This window comes from Cydia strobilella, chromosome 16 (assembly GCF_947568885.1).
Source record: "Cydia strobilella chromosome 16, ilCydStro3.1, whole genome shotgun sequence".
Classification (NCBI taxonomy): Eukaryota; Metazoa; Arthropoda; class Insecta; order Lepidoptera; family Tortricidae; genus Cydia; species Cydia strobilella.
In genome coordinates, this window is record NC_086056.1 from 11,115,757 (window position 1) to 11,134,813 (window position 19,057).

The window sequence follows — 19,057 nt, forward strand, 5'->3', positions numbered from 1 at the left end:
CGTCACAGAGGGCTTGTTTCTCGCGTCCGCCTGTTCGGGCGGTGATATTTTTTCTATTAAATCCCTTCATTAAAAAAGTACGCTAAGAAATACCTAGATTCTTCCACCGGAATTTCCGCTGCCGTCCACCATCACCCAGATCACCGTCTTCGAACAGCAGCTCTTGAATCAGACGCACTTCTCGCTTGTCTTGATCCAAAACATCACGCCTGAAACATAACGAGGGCTACATGACATGAGCTAATTTTTTTTTAACTTATTGCTAACTGTACCTTTATTTAGACACAGTCATCTACTCGTAGTTGTATTACACGTCAAATCGAATCCAACGAGACAAAAATAAATGGGGATGGACTGTTTTATTACCGTTCTTGTAACCACCTCACTTGATTGTACTAAACATCATTGCATTAGCATCCAAATAACGTAGAGAGTAATCACATCTGCAGCTGCCCCCGATGCAACTCCACCCATTCATCCTCGCACGTCAGCTCGGCATCGTGACGTACAGAGCAAGTGACTACTCACATGTGTATCTGCCCCAGCTCTCGCTGCAGCTGCCCCTGGTGGAACGTGTCGTCGTCGCCCTCCTCGCGCTCCATTCTGTCGAGGCCTCTCTCATCCTCGTCTCCTGACCCCACCCATTCATCCTCGCACGTCAGCTCGGCCTCGTGACGTACAGAGCAAGTGACTACTCACATGTGTATCTGCCCCAGCTCTCGCTGCAGCTGCCCCTGGTGGAACGTGTCGTCGTCGCCCTCCTCGCGCTCCATTCTGTCGAGGCCTCTCTCATCCTCGTCTCCTGACCCCACCCATTCATCCTCGCACGTCAGCTCGGCCTCGTGACGTACAGAGCAAGTGACTACTCACATGTGTATCTGCCCCAGCTCTCGCTGCAGCTGCCCCTGGTGGAACGTGTCGTCGTCGCCCTCCTCGCGCTCCATTCTGTCGAGGCCTCTCTCATCCTCGTCTCCTGACCCCACCCATTCATCCTCGCACGTCAGCTCGGCCTCGTGACGTACAGAGCAAGTGACTACTCACATGTGTATCTGCCCCAGCTCTCGCTGCAGCTGCCCCTGGTGGAACGTGTCGTCGTCGCCCTCCTCGCGCTCCATTCTGTCGAGGCCTCTCTCATCCTCGTCTCCTGACCCCACCCATTCATCCTCGCACGTCAGCTCGGCCTCGTGACGTACAGAGCAAGTGACTACTCACATGTGTATCTGCCCCAGCTCTCGCTGCAACTGCCCCTGGTGGAACGTGTCGTCGTCGCCCTCCTCGCGCTCCATTCTGTCGAGGCCTCTCTCATCCTCGTCTCCTGACCCCACCCATTCATCCTCGCACGTCAGCTCGGCCTCGTGACGTACAGAGCAAGTGACTACTCACATGTGTATCTGCCCCAGCTCTCGCTGCAGCTGCCCCTGGTGGAACGTGTCGTCGTCGCCCTCCTCGCGCTCCATTCTGTCGAGGCCTCTCTCATCCTCGTCTCCTGACCCCACCCATTCGTCCTCGGACGTCAGCTCGGCCTCGTTCTCGAAGAATTCCGCCATCTTGCGACTCTTCTTTTGTTTTTGAGGCTTCACTTCTACCTGTAATTGATGTCTTTATTTGAGAGACATGATTAATACCTAAATTATCTAATATTGCTTTCTGAACTGAAATTCTCAGATTCGAGTTTGGTGCTGCAGTAAACATACAAAATTACAAATGTGTAAAGGATTGATTGTACCGGAACACTGGAGCTTACATTACTCTGCGTTGACGCAGAAAAAATGCGCTAAGAACGCGATAGAATTGTAAAGGAGCCCCGCATGCTATGCATATGCGTGTATGTATACGAAGCTGTGCAAGCTGTACGCAAGACGTGTCACTGCGTATTCGCTACAACAAGCTTTTTTGTATGATTAGTACAATAGCGACTATGTGTACAATTTGGAATACTAAACATAGTCAAATAAACAAAATTGTTAGTTTGATACACTTGCCTCATTCTCCTCGGAATCATATTCAACTATTCTCTCTACTCCGTTGTCTTCTTCAACTTCCGACATGTAATCTTCACCTTCGTCGGACTGCAACAATTCTTCTTCATCTTCGTCATCTAAAACAATATAATAAATAAAATCACATGTATAATTTTGATTTGGACTAATTAGAGTACGGCCAGGATTACACTTGTAAGTTTTACTTACGTAAGTAGGGACAAAGCTATTTGCTAGAATGAGATAACGATATTCATATCTCATTCTGTAGTATAGCCCCTACTTACGTAAGTAAAACTTACAAGTGTAATCCTGGCCTTCGAACACTTCGAACACGCTATGTCTTCATCCTAAGTGCTACGTCTAGTCTGTGCAAACTTAGCGTGGTCGCTACACTGAATGACATAATGGCCATGCTGAATCGGCGTTAAAAAGTACACGACTCCAGTCACTTGCGCCAGTTTTCCTGAGCTGATTGTTAGCCAGCATTTGACTGGCAAGAACCGTTATCTGTTATCATCTAAAGGGGCTTTTATTTGTAGAAAAGAACAGACTGCTTTGTCAAACTATTTAGTTAACTTTAGCTTACTAGACCGATTATGTTTAAAATATGGAATTTACTTGACTTTACCTGATATTTGAAGAGCCCGCTTCTCAAGTTTCCTTTTCTTTAATTTTTTCTTCTTAGCTGGTTTTTCTGCATCTGCATTACTTTCATCATCACTGTCAATAGTGAACTTCTTTCTCATATGATTTACAGCATCAAAGGAAACTGCTTCATTTCCAGTACCATTATCAAATATTATTTTATTCCTATTGGAATCTTCAACTGGCTCATCCATTTCTTGAAGAATGGAATCAAGTAGATCTTTTTCCTCTTGTTTTTCAATAGGTTCTTTCTCAGTATTAGTTGTTGTATCTTTTTCTAGTCCATCTTCTTGAGATACAAATTGGTTATCATAGAATTTGCCAGTACACAGTGCGAGGATGTCTTCGCCGATAGGGCATTGCGATTCAGTCAGTTGTGATTCGGCGGGTATTATATTTTGCGTCTGAGTGAACTTTCCAGAACACATTCCAACAACATCATCTAAACTTGGCTATAAATTAAAAACAAACGAGTTTAAGTTAGCTTATGATGAAGGGACAACAATGTATGCTACGAAAGCGAATTCTTTTACTGAACTTACCTCATCCACAGGTTGTGTTTCACAAATAACATCAATGTTAAACTTAAAAACATTTTCAGTAGTAGTTAGTTCTTGTGTATTAGTGTTTAAAATAGAGAAGGTTTGAGTGGTCATATCAGCACAGTCTTCATCAGAATTTTTCTTTGTCTCTTCGCTTGTACTACTGGGATTAATGCTTGCCTGGCTACCAAATAAGTCTTTTGAATGTGACTGTTTTGTTTGAGCTAGTGGTATTACATCATCTGTAACAGAAAGTAATACTTAATTAACTAATACTGTTAACATTGAAAAACAGTAAAAACTCATTCATATCGCGTACATATTTACCTTGGGAATCTTTAACAATTTGACTATCTGTAGGGACATGATTAACTTCACTGCAATCAACAGCACCAACGGGATTTTCGTGTAAGTTACTGTTTTCATCGTCAGAATCTTGAAACGCTTTCAAAATTCTTCCCTTTTTGGGTTTTGATTGATTTTCTTCTTCATCAGATGATTCGTCACTAGATTCTTCACTTTCTTCATCCTCGTCTTCGTTATCTGCATCCTCTATATCATCAACGTTACCTTTAGCTTCATTGGCCTTTTCACCTGCTTCTTCGTCCTCGGAAACTTCAGCTTCGTCATCGATCATAGCATTCTTTTTTCTTGGTTTATCTTTCATATCACAATCGTCTTCCTCCAACTCCTCTTCTTCACTTTCTGATGATGCATCTTTCACTACATCTTCTTTTTCTTCCAGTTTCGCCTCAATCTTCTCCAAATCGTCACCATCGGAGTCATCTTCCCTGAGAGCGTTCATTTCTTCATGCTGTTGTTTTTCCTCTTCCAACCTCTTTGCCCATTCAAGGGATCTCTGTTCGGAAATTTTTTCTTCTAATTCTTGTTTTAGTTTAAAATGTTGCATTCCTGGTTGGATCCTGGACAGAAATGACTTAATGAAAAGAAATGATATTTGACCGAGATTAAGATAAGTATTATACAAAGATCGGTCTGTTACTTACGTTAATTCCCTTTCCCTTTCCTTTTCTTCGGGTGTTTTCAATTTTGAAAAATATGTAAACCTCTCCTTCAATAGTTCTACACCAGTAAGTTTTCTCGGCACTGCAGGATTGCTGCCATCTAAATCAATCATCATCCCTGGAGCTCCCGTAAGTTTCGGTTTCTTATTTAAATTATAAGCATCTCTAATAAGCATTGGCGAGTCGACTGCAGTAGCATTATCTGAAATATTAAATTAGATTTTTTTAGAACAAATTACAATTCATACATTTGAGATTTCAACATTTCTGATTCAACAAACTAACCTTTTGCATTATTAATAATTCTTTCTAAGTCTTCCATATTGATATCAACATCATCAAAATCGTCATCAAAGTCAGCATCATGTGAATTGTCTTCAACATCTTCGTTCTCGGCTTTATTTGTCTCTATTTCTACGTCATTTTTTCTGTTATTATCATCATTGGAAGGATTTGAATTTTTAGCTCTAATTGCCAAAGAATTTTCCAAATCTTGTGCCTTATCTAGATATTCCGTATTCTGCATTTTTTCTGTTTCAAACCGTAATTCCATCAACTGGCTTTCGATTGCAGTTGCCAGCTTGGTATTAGGTTCAGACTCTGTAATGCTTTCTTCGGAAGCATCCTTTATTTCAACATCATCATCTTGTTCAGCAATGTGATTATTGGACATGTTTTTACCACCATCATCAGTATTTGACATATCTCTATCACTAACATCAGTTTTGGACAAATCTTTATGACCAATATTAACATTTGACAAATCTGGATCTTTTCGAACTATTTCTACTGTCAAATCTGGTAAGTCATTTTCATTAGTTTCTTCTGTTTCATTGACAGAAATTTCTGCAGCATTTTCTTCGGATTTATTATCATTCTGGAGTACATTATTTTCATCACTTGCTACCTTGTCACGTTGAGCACCAACTTGAGGATCTGGTTCTTTATTATTTTCCGTTGGAGTATCATTCGTTTCCTCTTCTTCTTCAGATTCACTCTTACATAGCTCCATCATTTCTTTATTTCGTTGTTCCAATAATTTACTGCAACAAAACAATGGATTTATTGTATTTCATTTTATTGTGCTAATGTGCTATTATATAACTAGCTAATCTGCTACTTTTCTTACCCACTTAACTTGCTGACTTAATACTTATTACTTAATGCCTATTTTTGTAGAAACTTGGGGAGTTATATTTTCCTAGTCTTTAATAAAATACAAATAATGTATTTATATACTCTGTACTCTGATTGTCTAAAAAAACTAAAGATTTTGGTTTGGTACAAGTGCAGCAGTAATAAGTACTCTCTCACACTGTTATTTGAGTTTGAGCATGGTAAAATAATTAACCAAGTATATTTTTAGATCAAAAAGTAAAGAGCCCCTAGTCTACATATGAAAAGCAGGGTACACACAAATATGTATTATAATATACCACATATATTATATTTACTTACACATATTGCTTCAACTGCTCACTGTTCATCTTCACCGGCAAAGCTTTACCGTCAGCAGACAAGGCAGGCCTCCTCCTGTTCATCATGTCTTTCAGCGATAATGCTTTAGGTCTGTGGTACGGGAGAGACACTTCCTTTTCTCTTAGCATCCGGTTTGATTCACTCTTTATCTTTTGCATGTTCTCCATTGCTTGCTTTGCTGACATCTTAAACAATTATGTATTTGGTGATTTATATGGTTAGATAAAATGTTTACCTCCAATATTACAAGTGCAATAATACTTTACTGTCTGTCACCTTTCAAGGCTAAACTACAGAAGCAATTTTGGAGAAATTTTATCATGTACAACGTTTCATATTCATTATTCAGCATGTTGCGACTTAATTGAAAATTTTCTTCTGAAGAAGGGCTTATGACTCGTGGAGCTGGGGGTTCAGCTAATAGTTATCATTTTTATTGTTAATACCTATTTAATATGTCATCTGGCTACAGTATATTATTTTCCAACCTGATTAGAAATTCATCATAATTGTACTAAAATATAGTTAATCAATCACTTAAGTCAACATTATCATGATATATAAAAAAAGAATTGCATGCATTATGTGATCTACATTAATTTAGATAAATATATGAGTATGAGTATGAGACTGTAATCAGATATCCAGAATATCAGCTAAAATCCCACACAATTTTTGTTTACTGTTTTGCCGTTTGACCGCCAAAGACTTTAATACTAAAGAATAGGTTAGAGTTTAATATTAAACTTTGTGCAATCCAATAAGGTTGACAAAAGTGTGTTGTATTTAATAGGTGTGGTTTTCAAAGGATAAAATAAATTATAAACTTTGAATAAACAAAACCTTCAATTGTAGCACCAAGTTGTTTTTGATATAACAAAAGTTTCAAAGAACTTACCCTGGCTGGTTTTGGCTTTTTTTGTGGGGATATCATGATAGTAGACTTTTGGCTTGGCTTCTTTTTCCTTTGATTCTGGACTTTTCTGTCCTCTTCATCGGATGAGGTGTCAGGATCACAAATTCCGGACTTTAAGAGCATAGACTTCTGCTTTATTTTCTGAAAATTAACAAGTTATGACATGTCCTTAATTCAATAGAAATTCTTAGATAGCCTTCTAGAAATTATAATTTCTACAAAAACACTAGAATAGTTTGCAATAATGAAAAGTAGTTGTAGGGTAAATTGCTTTAACATTTGCTATTCCTCTTATAAGCCACTATTTTATGTAGAGTAATAATATTAGAGTTGAATGTGCAGTATGTATTAACATGTTCACTTTCACAGTAGTACAGTCGACTTCAAAAACATCTTTTTCTTTACAAACCAACATTCCAAAAATATGATTACATGCCTCTAAAGGTGGTATTACACCTGTCCAATGTGCATTGCCTCTCACTCTCTCATTAAGCAAAATGTAAGACGCAATACACATTGGACAGATGGAATACCATCCTAAAGGGGCCCAATGACTATCAGTCCACCGGATGATATCGGCCTGTCAGTTAAAACAAAATTTTTACAGTTCCGAACAACTGACAGGCCGATATCGCGCGGCGGACTCAATAAGACGCAAAACAATAAAGTTGTGTAAATATATTTTTGGAATGTTGGCTAGTAAAGATGTTTGTGAACTCAATCATACTAGGCCAAATTTACACATGATACATATATGGTTAAGCCAATGAGGGCTATCGTTTTTTTGCTCACCAGTTGGCGCCTTTGTTGATGGTGGTCCAAAAGACTAAAGAACAGCTGTCAGTCATTGAAGTGACAAGTGACATTTGAAATTTCGAACTATGGAAAAGACCACCATCTACACTAGCGCCCCTAGCGGCGAATTTATACGCGTTAGCCCTCATTGCCACAGAGAATCTGTTCAGGCACTTAGGGGGCGTTCAAATATTACGTAACGCATAACATTGTCTTCGGCTACCGCGATAGTTACTCATGAATCTGTTTTCATAGTTTTATCTCATTACGTAACGCAATTTTCGAATATTTTTAACCCCCCTCCCCTCCGTGTAACGCGCTGTAACAGTCGCCCCCGTTGTTGTTAAAAATTAAGAACATTTACCTGTTTAATAGATTCTATCCCAGACCCAGAGTCATCAGAGTTACTGCCATCTTTCTCCTCTGATGATTTTGAATGCTGAGACTCTGGCCCTTTGGACCGAGAGTTGAGCAGCCCTTTAAACTTATTATGCAGTTTACTTCTTTTGTCACTTATCCTGACACTCTCATTCTTTGATGACATGTTATCATCACTGGAATCCTCATTGGTAATCAATCTAGACTTTCGGGGTATTTTATCATCGTCACTACCTGAGATATTAGGCTCATAAGTTTTGCTAGGTGTTCTCGTCTTACTGCTATTGTTATTTTTCCCGGAACTCCTAGAGTTATCATCGCTAGAGTCAGCATTAGGGAACACTCTAGACTTCCTTGGCAATATATCTTCACTATCTGATGTGTTATTTGATTTACTAGCCTTCCTGGGTGATAGTTTAATGTTGTTACTTTTTCTGGTACTCTTATTTTTACTAGTGACATTATTATCACTGGAGTCGCTAGAATCCAAGCTAGATTCGCGCGGAAGTATATCATCTTCACTACCCGATGAACCATTTGATTTACTAACTTTCTCTGGTGATGTAGACCTATTTTTTGTATTTTCTGTACCCCTCTTCTTACTTTTGTCATTTATCACACCTTTATTTTTAGATGACGTGATATCTTCATCACTGGAGTTATTAGCAACCAATCTAGATTTTCGCAAAAACATATCATCTTCGCTTTCTGAAGGAATTTGTGGTTTAGTTGCTTTCTTAGTTGCTGTCAAATTAGTTTGTAAATTTTCCTTATCTGCCTCTACTTCACTGTCGCTGTCGGAAAAGCGCTTGACTCGTTTTCTGACGTTTTTTACGGCCCCATCGTCACTACTTGAACCATCGTCCGAAGTGGGGTTATTTCTCTGATTATCAGACTTGAGGGGAGATTTCTCTAATAAAGTATCGAAGGAACTTGAAGATGATGAAGATTTGTCTAATAAACTATCAAAATTTTCCTTGTCTTGAAGCACAGAAGCAATCGTGTCGTCATTCAGTTCAGCCATTGTAATAGTAAAGTAAACACTACAATAATCAAGTAACTAAATTGTGTACCAATAAAATGGGTTACTAAAATCACTCATATTTGCTATTTCCTAACGAACAAAGTGCACAAGGTATTTTAAGCAGCTTATTTAGTTCATAACAATGCTGAATTTACATTTTACACTATCGTGAAGGTGAAGCGAACATTTGGTTGACTTTTGACAGTTTTGACAGTCGACACTACGTTTTCGCGCCTTTCAAGGGGATCGTTCCAAAAAACACATGTTTGACGACCCGTCTGGCCTAATCATAGACAAGTGTAATCCTGGCCTTACGTCTACATTATTATAACCACTATGGATGGTATAGAAAGGATGCCAATCTCTTATGGCAGAATTGTTGCAAAAGTGACCGCTTTCAGCTTTAAATAATAGTTCCTAATCTCTCCGGTGGCGCTAGTTAGGCTCTGGGACATGAGTATAACACGAACCATATAAGGCAACAAAAAACCCGACCAAATTACGTAGCTTGTTTATGGTAGTATTTCGGTGTATGGTGGCGCCGCCTAATTACTGTTTTTTGATGGACACTTTTCATACATAGAGATTTGCCTCCTTTATATAGTCTCCATGATAACCACATTGAGACTAATTTTTTTTTCCTCTTTATTTAAGAGCTTGTCACCGAGGTGAACATGTCGCTCCATAGAAAACAGCAATACAATGTTCTTACAATTAACTTAATCTATTAACAATAGCCTTTCGTACAAGCTGCAGTAGCGCCATGGCGGAGTCTGACAAAGGATCAGCCAGAACGCTATTGCAGCCCCCGACAATCCCGACATCAAACATAGTATTATGGCTTGAAAAAGCCAGTTGTATCCGAGCAGCTTCATTCCGGACACATTCCATTATAACATGGTACACGTCTTCTACTACTTTCTTCATTAAATAACCGAATTGGTTCAATGGGATATGTCCAGAACGTAGTCCAAACGTAGTCTCATCATCAATACAATGTCACGTCTATTAAGAAAACAATCAATCCACGGTGTCATTAGAGGATGAGGTTGGATCGTCTTGTACCAAATACCCTTTTCTGTTGATCTCTTATCAAAGTATTATTTCCATAAAGAATAGGTTCTCTGTTTGGAAGACATCATTCATAATTTGGGTCATTTTGATCCACGGTTTTTTTACTATCTGGCAATATAAAACTCAATGAGGGCTAACGCATATGAATTCGCCGCTAAGGGCGCTAGTGTAGATGGTGGTCTTTTCCATAGTTCGAAATGTCAAATGTCACTTGTCACTGTTCTAGTCTTTTGGACCACCACAAAGAATATAATACCACCATCAACAGAGGCGCCGACTTCCGGTTCGATCGCCATCTTGATAGTAGCCTCGTGATTAATTCCTTTGTTTTTTGCTCATAAATATTGTTTAATGTGTAATATCGATAGCTTTATTATACCTAGTCGGCTCATAAGTTCTGTCACTGGCCTTTAAAATTTAAATTTGGAACTCCTAAAACAAAAACCGTTCTGCATTTGAATTTCGAATATTTATTAAATATTTGAGTAGTATAATTTTGCAATTTTCTGTTTTCTTCAACATGGAGTGGACGCTTAAAGATAGCCGTACCGCAATAATTGCACTATATCGTTGTGGTCACTCGCCGACTAAAATTTTTAAGCTACTTGAAAATTTAAAATTCTCTCTAAGATTTGTGTATCGTACCATAGAAAGATACAGTGAGGTCTCTAGTTTAAATGACAAGAAAAGAAGCGGTCGTCCGCGTACAGCTAGGACTCCAGCGGTTGTACAAGCAATTAGGGCACGCATTGCCAGAAATCCCGCTAGGAAACAAAAAGTTATGGCCCTCCAGATGGGTTTGAGCAAAAACACGGTGAAAAGAGTGCTTAATCAAGACCTGAGACTTCGTGCTTATAAACGAAAAACTGGCCATCTTCTTAATGGTCGGCTTAAAGCTTTAAGGCTTAAAAGATCTAAAGCTTTATTCAAGAAGTACGCTAAAAATAAGCACCGTTGTATACTGTTTTCGGACGAGAAAATTTTTGACATAGAAGAAAACTGTAATAAACAAAATGATAGAGTGTACGCTCGCAATAGTAAAGAAGCGTCTAATAGCATTCCCCGTATTTAAAGAGGTCATCACCCTTCATCTGTGATGGTTTGGCTGGGAGTTTCTTATGCGGGCGTCACTAGTATGCATTTTTGTAAGAAAGGAGTAAAAACTAGTGCCAAAGTGTACCAAGACACGGTGTTGACTAATATTGTGAAACCACTATCCCATACGATGTTTCTAAACCAGCATTGGGTTTTCCAGCAGGACTCTGCTCCAGCCCATAAGGCAAAGTCTACACAAGCCTGGCTCGCCTCCAATAAAATCGACTTTATACGGCATGAAGATTGGCCCTCCTCTAGCCCAGATCTTAATCCTTTAGACTATAAAATATGGCAGTATTTAGAGGAAAAGGTGTGCTCAAAACCTCATGCAAATCTAGACTCGCTGAAAAAATCTCTTGCTACGGCAGTGGCCAATATCGACATGAAAGTGGTGCGTGAATCCATTGACGACTGGCCACGAAGACTTCAAGCCTGTGTAGATAATTATGGCGGTCATTTTGAATAAATGTTATACATTTAGATTCTCTAGTTTATAAGCTTTCAAACGCTGTACAAATTATACGGAATAAACTTAAACTTTTGATTTTATTTGATACTATGTATATGACAGAACTTATGAGCCGACTAGGTACAGTAATCTAATGTGGTAGTGTGCAGTGAATGGAGAATTAATCTCAAAGCGTGTTTAACCACCATTTTGGAGTCAACGGCCGGTAGTCCACGTGCTTCTCGTAAAATCCAGCTATCGGTTTTACGAGACAACTACAACAACCACCGAATAACGTCGTGCTCTAAGAGCATTTGGTATTCTACCTCTAACCGTGTCTGGCTAGAGCCCTAGAGGCCCATAATTTTATTGTTTACCGTACACTGGCTATGGCCGATGGCCTATATTGTCGCGACGCTCTCATAATGAACACTAAAGACAAGCAAATATACAAGACTACCATAATAGTCCAGAACGCCGCGACAATAGGAATAAATGGTATTGTATGTGAGGGTTGATAGGAGTGGTTAGTCCTACCTCACAGTCCAGTTGTAGTCTTGATAATCTGCTTCGCTCATCTGCCTTATGCACCATCTGTGGTTAAAAGGGTTTATATGAAATGACGCATCACTAAGTGTCTACCACTAAGTATGAGAGTTTAAACCTCTATCTTTTGTCTATATGTTTCTAAGGATGATGGCATCTTCCATCAATCATAAATAAGTGTCAAATGATATCTATTAGTTACTATAACATATATGAGAACCATCTTACCCGGCCGGATGTAGGTTACCGAGTGCCAACCACCTACGTAGCTGCACATTTATAATCATCAGGAGCGCCTGGCGGCCGAAGCTCGAAGCCGCCACCCCTTTCGTGCTGATAAAGGAGAACCTAGTGGCCAAACCACAGAACTCCTAGCGCCAACCATCGCAGTAGCCGCGCCTCTACAAGGGCTGATGCCGCTGCTACTGCACTCCTACATATAGATAAAGGAGATGCTGCGTGTTGATAAAGGAAATCCAGTAGACGGAGCCGCTGTCTTCCTGCACGCCAACCAAGTACCTAGTCCGCCTTACCTAAGATGGCCTCCAAAGAGCTTCCACGACCTTCATCGTGGACTCATAGGTACAAACTTACTGGATCCACGGATTGCCTCGTGGCAACCAGTAAGATGGCCTTTAAATTATAAATCAAGATAATTGTACAATAGTATAAGACAATGGATACAAAGCAGTAAACACTTAGCTTTCAGGTAGACCAGCCCATGTGGTCACCGACTCTGCGCGTCGCCTGTCTTGGCTTCTTGATAATAACACTTGATAACACTCATTATATCAGATCGAATTGTATTAGATCTATCTTCTTCTTCTAATGAGAGAATGGCCGTTATTACCCAAATATGCAAACTTTTGTCTCATCGAAATGTTAGACCATAGACAATATCTTATTTAAACTTCGCGACACTGTCGAACCGATTCGACTTGACTCGATCGGATCGACTGTCGCGACATATATGTTTTAATCAAGAAATATTAATTCGATCCCACGTGGATCCCACTTTGACGTTGGCGAAATCATCGACAGTATCGATGGAGCCATACTACTTGAAAAATTGATTGAACAGAGGCGCCAACTGGTGAGCAAAAAAACGATAGCCCCATAGCCCCACAGAACTAGGATGACAAGCATAAATTTTAGGTCTGTGGGTTATTCGCATAGACCTAGCATTACATAGACCAGCTATACGCGTGCGCCCGTAAGGGATAGACATAGATGACGTCATAAACGTGGGGATACCATATTGGTAAAAATTACCCCAATATTTGATATCACGTTGGGGCGATTACCCTGGAGGCAAAGTTAGCTTGTTTGACGGTATTAAAAAATTGTTAAATAAAATGTCAATGGGCCGTCCTTTTTAGGCGTATAAACAATGAAATACCTCCTATAATTCGCGCAGGTGGTACAAAACTAAACATGTTTAGTAAATAAAACGTAAAATAAAATGTATTAAGCGTTTTAATTTAAAGAAATCACAAATCGCAATCACACCAATTAATGTACACCACATTTAATCTTCACAACATTTGTTTATTTATTTTTGGAATTAGAAGTACGAAAAAACTTCGAGGTCAAAATTACCCATAAAATTATGATATTTTCATCTGGTATCCCTAACATGATTGTTATGCAGCTAAATTAAGAAGAAGTTTAAAAATGGCTGACCTCAGACTCCTACCTACCTACGTAATTTGGGCGGATAATTTTACAAATAATGTTTTGTTAATTTGCGTAAATAATTGTGATATTTTTATTGAAATCATTTGATTCTACATTGCTTTGAGTGTAACGTAATTTTACGATGTTATTCTCACATATTGCGTTAAGAGGAAGGTGTAAAATACCGTACTTACGTGTGAAAGATTATGATCTCATATTTTTGCTCAGAGCGGCTATTACGGCCGATTACAGAACAATTCACCAGTATTTTATCAAAGTTCAAGCATTCAAAACGCTAACCATCACTATATTTCACAAGAGAAAGCACCATGTCAAACAAACAACGATAATTAAACAAGCAACGAACAAACATGACATGTCACGTACTTATTTGTTTGCCACAACCTCGGTTGTGGCAGCGGTGGAAAAGTGAAACTATGACAAGGACAAACAATAACAGCGCTTTCTCTGCTACTCCTACTGAAAGATACATAAGACTATCCCGTTCGGTCATTTTCCCCCACTCCTCATGACCGATCCAGTTATACTAGATTCATGGTTATTCGTATAAAGATATAATCAAATTTCGTCTTTATGGTAAACGACAAAGTGGTACCCATGGAGACTGTATAAAGGAGCCAAATCTCTATGTATGAAAAGTGTCCATCAAAAAACAGTAATTAGACGGCGCCACCATACACCGAAATACTACCAAAAACAACCTACGTAATTTGGTCGGGTTATTTGTTGCCTTATATGGTTCATATTATACTCATGTCCCAGAGTCTAACTAGCGCCACCGGAGAGATTAGGAACTATTATTTAAAGCTTAACGCGGTCACTTTTACAACAATTCTGCCATAAGAGATTGCGATCCTTTCTATACCATCCATAGTGGTACCTACCTTTTGATTGAGAATGTCACATCAGCGACTTTTAAAAATTACTTTTGTTTCGATTTTTAGTAGACTTTTTAAGTTTATTTTAAGACGCAATTTATTGTGATTTTTGTTAGGTTTAAGCGTGGCAAGCAACATAAATTACAATGATGATGATGTATATTAAATAACGGACTTTATAATACCTACATATTTGATATATAGTTATTGAAAAAAAGTGTCATCGTTTGATGAGTAGAATATTATGTTTTAATTATTTTGGTCGTTTTACCGGCCCCACGGTATATTAGAATGTATAAATTAGATTAATACAATAATTATTCTTTATGTAATGGGTTGATACCTAAATAAATAACATTTTTATTTATTTTATTTATTTATTTATTAGTATGTTACAAAATTATGGCTTGCGATTATCGTTAGCCTAGCCCCCACAACATAACATGAATTGAACGCTTTCGTTTCAGGACGTCTCCAACGGATAACAATATTAAATCTAAGTAATATGTGTCAAAAGTAAGTAAAGTCCCCTTTGTCGATTCTAAGTTTCCGAGTTACAACAGTTTAGTGAAAGCTCGCAAAATTTACCTAAATCCATTTTGGACAAAAACTGATACATTTAGTACTAATTTAAAACAGGAAACCTAGTGAAAATTTCAATTGGAAACTCAAAATCCCATACAAAATGACACTTAACGCAAACGCGTTCATCACCTATCAACCACCTCACAGGAATTGCCCATTGTAATAATTTATATGTAATGTTTTTTTGCGTTTTTTTTTTAAATATAAATTAAGAGTTGAATAAAGAGGAACGAAAATTTGATTATTTTTGCGCTACGACGCACGGTTTAGGAGATACAGCCCTATAAAGATTTTTTCCTTTTTTTTCTTTTTTGCGTTTTTAAATATTAATTAGGGGCTTCTTAAAGGGGAACGAAAATTTGATTATTTTTGCGCTACGATGCACGGTTTAGGAGATACAACCCTATTTTTTTTCTCTTTTGTCTTATTGTTTTTTGTATATTACTTGAGTTTCATCAAGGGGAACGAAAATTTGATTATTTTTGCGCTACGACACATGGTTTAGGAGATATACTGCCCTATAAAGTCTTTTTTTGGTTTTCTTGCGTTTTTATTTTAAACACATATGAAGGGTTACTTAGAGGGGAGCGAAAATTTGATTATTTTTGCGCTACGATGCACGGTTTAGGAGATACAGCCCTATAAAGATTTTTTTCTTTTTTTAGGGTTCCGTAGCCAAATGGCAAAAAACGGAACCCTTATGGATTCGTCATGTCTGTCTGTCTGTCTGTCCGTCCGTATGTCACAGCCACTTTTTTCCGAAACTATAAGAACTATACTGTTGAAACTTGGTAAGTAGATGTATTCTGTGAACCGCATTAAGATTTTCACACAAAAATAGAAAAAAAAACAATAAATTTTAGGGGTTCCCCATACTTAGTTTTTTCATCAAACCCATACGTGTGGGGTATCTATGGATAGGTCTCCAAAAATGATATTGAGGTTTCGAATAAAGTTTTTTTCTAAACTGAATAGTTTGCGCGAGAGACACTTCCAAAGTGGTAAAATGTGTCCCCTCCCCCCCTGTACATCTAAAATAAGAGAACGAGAAAAATAAAAAAAATATATGATGTACATTACCATGCAAACTTCCACCTAAAATTGGTTTGAACGAGATCTAGTATGAAGTTTTTTTTAATACGTCATAAATCGTAAACCGCAATTTACCTTTCACTGACGTTTCATATAAAAATACATTGTTTAAATTGTGTAATGTACGGAACCCTCGGTGCGCGAGTCCGACTCGCACTTGGCCGGTTTTTTTCATTGTATTTTTCATATATTGCTTTAGGGTTACATAAAGGGAAACGAAAATTTTATTATTTTTGCGCTACGACGCATGGTTTAGGAGATACAGCCCTATAAAAAAAATGTTTTGCGTTTTGCTTTAAATATAAATTAAGGGTTGCTTACGGGGAACGAAAATTTGATTATTTTGCGCTACGACTGTAAAAAAATTCTGCCTGTTCGCATGAACACAGAAGCCATGTTTACATTAAAATTTAAAAAAAAATACTTCCCGGCCATTACAGTTCTCTCGAGTTGCTCCGCCCGAAACGTGATACTTTGAAGCCTGTTATTACGCACATAAGGACGATATTTCATTGCATGTTTGAGAAAATAATATTAAGTGCATGTGAAACTATAATACTTATGTACCTAAGTTGATACGAAATATGAAGACTGATTTTGTAATTTTTGTAATATCCATGAAGCTTGAACTATCAAAAGTATTGGTAATTATTATTTAAGGTAAATGTTTACAAAACATCACAATAAACAGTTAGAAAGCGATGTTTTTTTATTATTGGGCATCAACCTCAATTACGTGAATTTAATAATACTTATTATAAAAAAAATGTTAAGAAAAAAAATATAGACAAGAAAATAAGGTGCATACAGCATAATAAACGTAAAGTATGGAAAGACTGATTTATGCTATTTATATTTAAAAAAAACCATATGTTTATATATGCAGTACTATGTTTTATTTCAAAATATTCATAAAACAAGTAACTGTCAAATTTTTTTTTTTTGCGACGCACTTTTATTGCTGACTGTACTTCTCCTCATCTGCATGTCTATCGAGTACTTCTTGAGACCTTTATAATGAGCCTAAACTGGATGTGTTTGTGTTTTTCCATCGAGGAGTTCCTTTGGCTATCTACCGGCTGCATCATCAGAACACCTCCATTGCATTGTTACCGGAATTACGATAGTACTCCAAATTTCAACTGAATCAGATACCGGGAAGTGGTTCAAATACATATACAAAGGTATATACCTATACCTATACGCAGTGAAGCTAAATAAAAGTGTGTAAAAACAAACGATATTTATATGAAAACTAAATTTAAGGTAATTTTTAATACAGTTGCTCAAAAAGTGCTACTTTTCGTGGCTGTTTAGCGTGCGGAAAGTTGGTTTTCGCGAACTAGTGCTTTTTACTTTTCCATTTTTTTTAAATTTTTACTTGTTCCAATTCATGACTACTTATTGATGAGTGTTAATATTAGTTTCCTTTAAACGTCGTAATCAACATAAAAACCTACTGTTAATGTAAGAATACCAAAAATATACATATTTCATATTTTATTACTTGCCTCTTCATCATTATAAGTATTATAACACGTTTATTTTTTAATGTTGAAAAACCGTTCTTAATAAGTTGTCTGAATGGAACGGAACGCCTGTCAAAGAAGAGGCGTATTTTCTTACTGCAAGAATGTTTTAAGTTTCCAAAGGCAACATTCGATATTGTTTTTATAAATATACGATACACAAATAATCGTAAATAACGATATTTAGGTAATAATAGTACAATGTTTTAATATTTACTATTGTTACTGTTTTGTAGAACATGCATTTGAAAAAAAAAACTCATTGAAGTGGGTTCAATAATAATAACAAGATCTATTCTAGTCGAATAAAAGCTAGAAAAACACCTCTTCATAATGTCAATGTCAATGATGTCAGAGAATTAATAATATAAAAGTTTCGAATTTCATTCCTTACTTGTTGCTTTTCTTATTTTTACGCAACTGTTTTAAAAAACGTCGTTCGATACACGTGCGAAAATGTCATTCTTCACTCGTCCCGAGTCTTGCCACTCGCCTACGGCTCGTGGCAAGATGTCTCGGTGCTCGTGAAGTAATGACATACTTTCCGCACTAGCATCGAAATGTACTATTACATATTTGTTAAGTTTTAGGATATTCACACTTATGCTATACGGATTATATATTCGTATAGAACGATTCGACATAATGAAATTATAACGATTAACCCGTAGGACGGATAACTCTTAGGCGAAACAAGCTTATGCGCATAAAAATTAGTATAATTAAATAATTCGGATCAATAGTTGTTATGCGAAGTGAAAATAGGTAAGAAAAAATTATGCGTTCCAATATATAAGGTGCACTAGGGTAATTCCGAATGATTTTTGCACTAGTTGATAAGGTGTATATGTCTCCATGAACCAGTCAGTATAGCAAAGTTTTTAGACGGAAATAGTGAGTAACTTACTTACTAGATGGTATAGCCTTACAATCGATTACAGAATTTTTCATAAATAATGTAAGATTTTCAAAATACAAGCGTTTCAAATCTAGTTTTTTTTTTCGTTGCGAACGTGCAATTCCGAATTGGTTCGGGTAAATCCGAATACACTTGAAAACGAGTTTAATGTGTATGTCGCATAAGGTACATATTGATTAGAATTACCCTCCCTGCTCTTTTTACTCGATTAGGCTTATAGGAGTACTTATTCATGTGTGTGTCAAGCTTTTATTTCGGAATTACCCGATCAGGAATCTGTGGTACTCAAACTTTAATGACACTTGCAGAGGACAAAAAAAATTCCGGCTTGAAATGCCACGAATCGAGGAAAACATTCCCATACAATATGTATGAAAATGAAAACTTTTATTTTTTTAAGCCGATCG

The 19,057-nt window shown here is 37.5% G+C and overlaps 1 protein-coding gene across 1 annotated transcript in view; it reads right to left on the minus strand.

The window, feature by feature from the left end:
• LOC134748329 (claspin-like) overlaps positions 1-8,928 on the minus strand; it is a 39,049-nt gene extending 30,121 nt beyond the window's left edge. Inside the window, exons 1-11 of the mRNA XM_063683096.1 lie at positions 7,749-8,928; positions 6,572-6,730; positions 5,653-5,858; positions 4,480-5,237; positions 4,177-4,396; positions 3,497-4,092; positions 3,170-3,411; positions 2,611-3,079; positions 1,979-2,098; positions 1,384-1,582; positions 94-209 (exon numbers count right to left, since the gene is read on the minus strand). Of these exons, the coding sequence (XP_063539166.1) occupies positions 94-209; positions 1,384-1,582; positions 1,979-2,098; positions 2,611-3,079; positions 3,170-3,411; positions 3,497-4,092; positions 4,177-4,396; positions 4,480-5,237; positions 5,653-5,858; positions 6,572-6,730; positions 7,749-8,786 (4,123 nt within the window). The 5' untranslated portion in view covers positions 8,787-8,928. The remainder of the gene's footprint in view (positions 1-93; positions 210-1,383; positions 1,583-1,978; positions 2,099-2,610; positions 3,080-3,169; positions 3,412-3,496; positions 4,093-4,176; positions 4,397-4,479; positions 5,238-5,652; positions 5,859-6,571; positions 6,731-7,748) is intronic.
• Between the last annotated feature and the right edge of the window lie 10,129 nt (positions 8,929-19,057).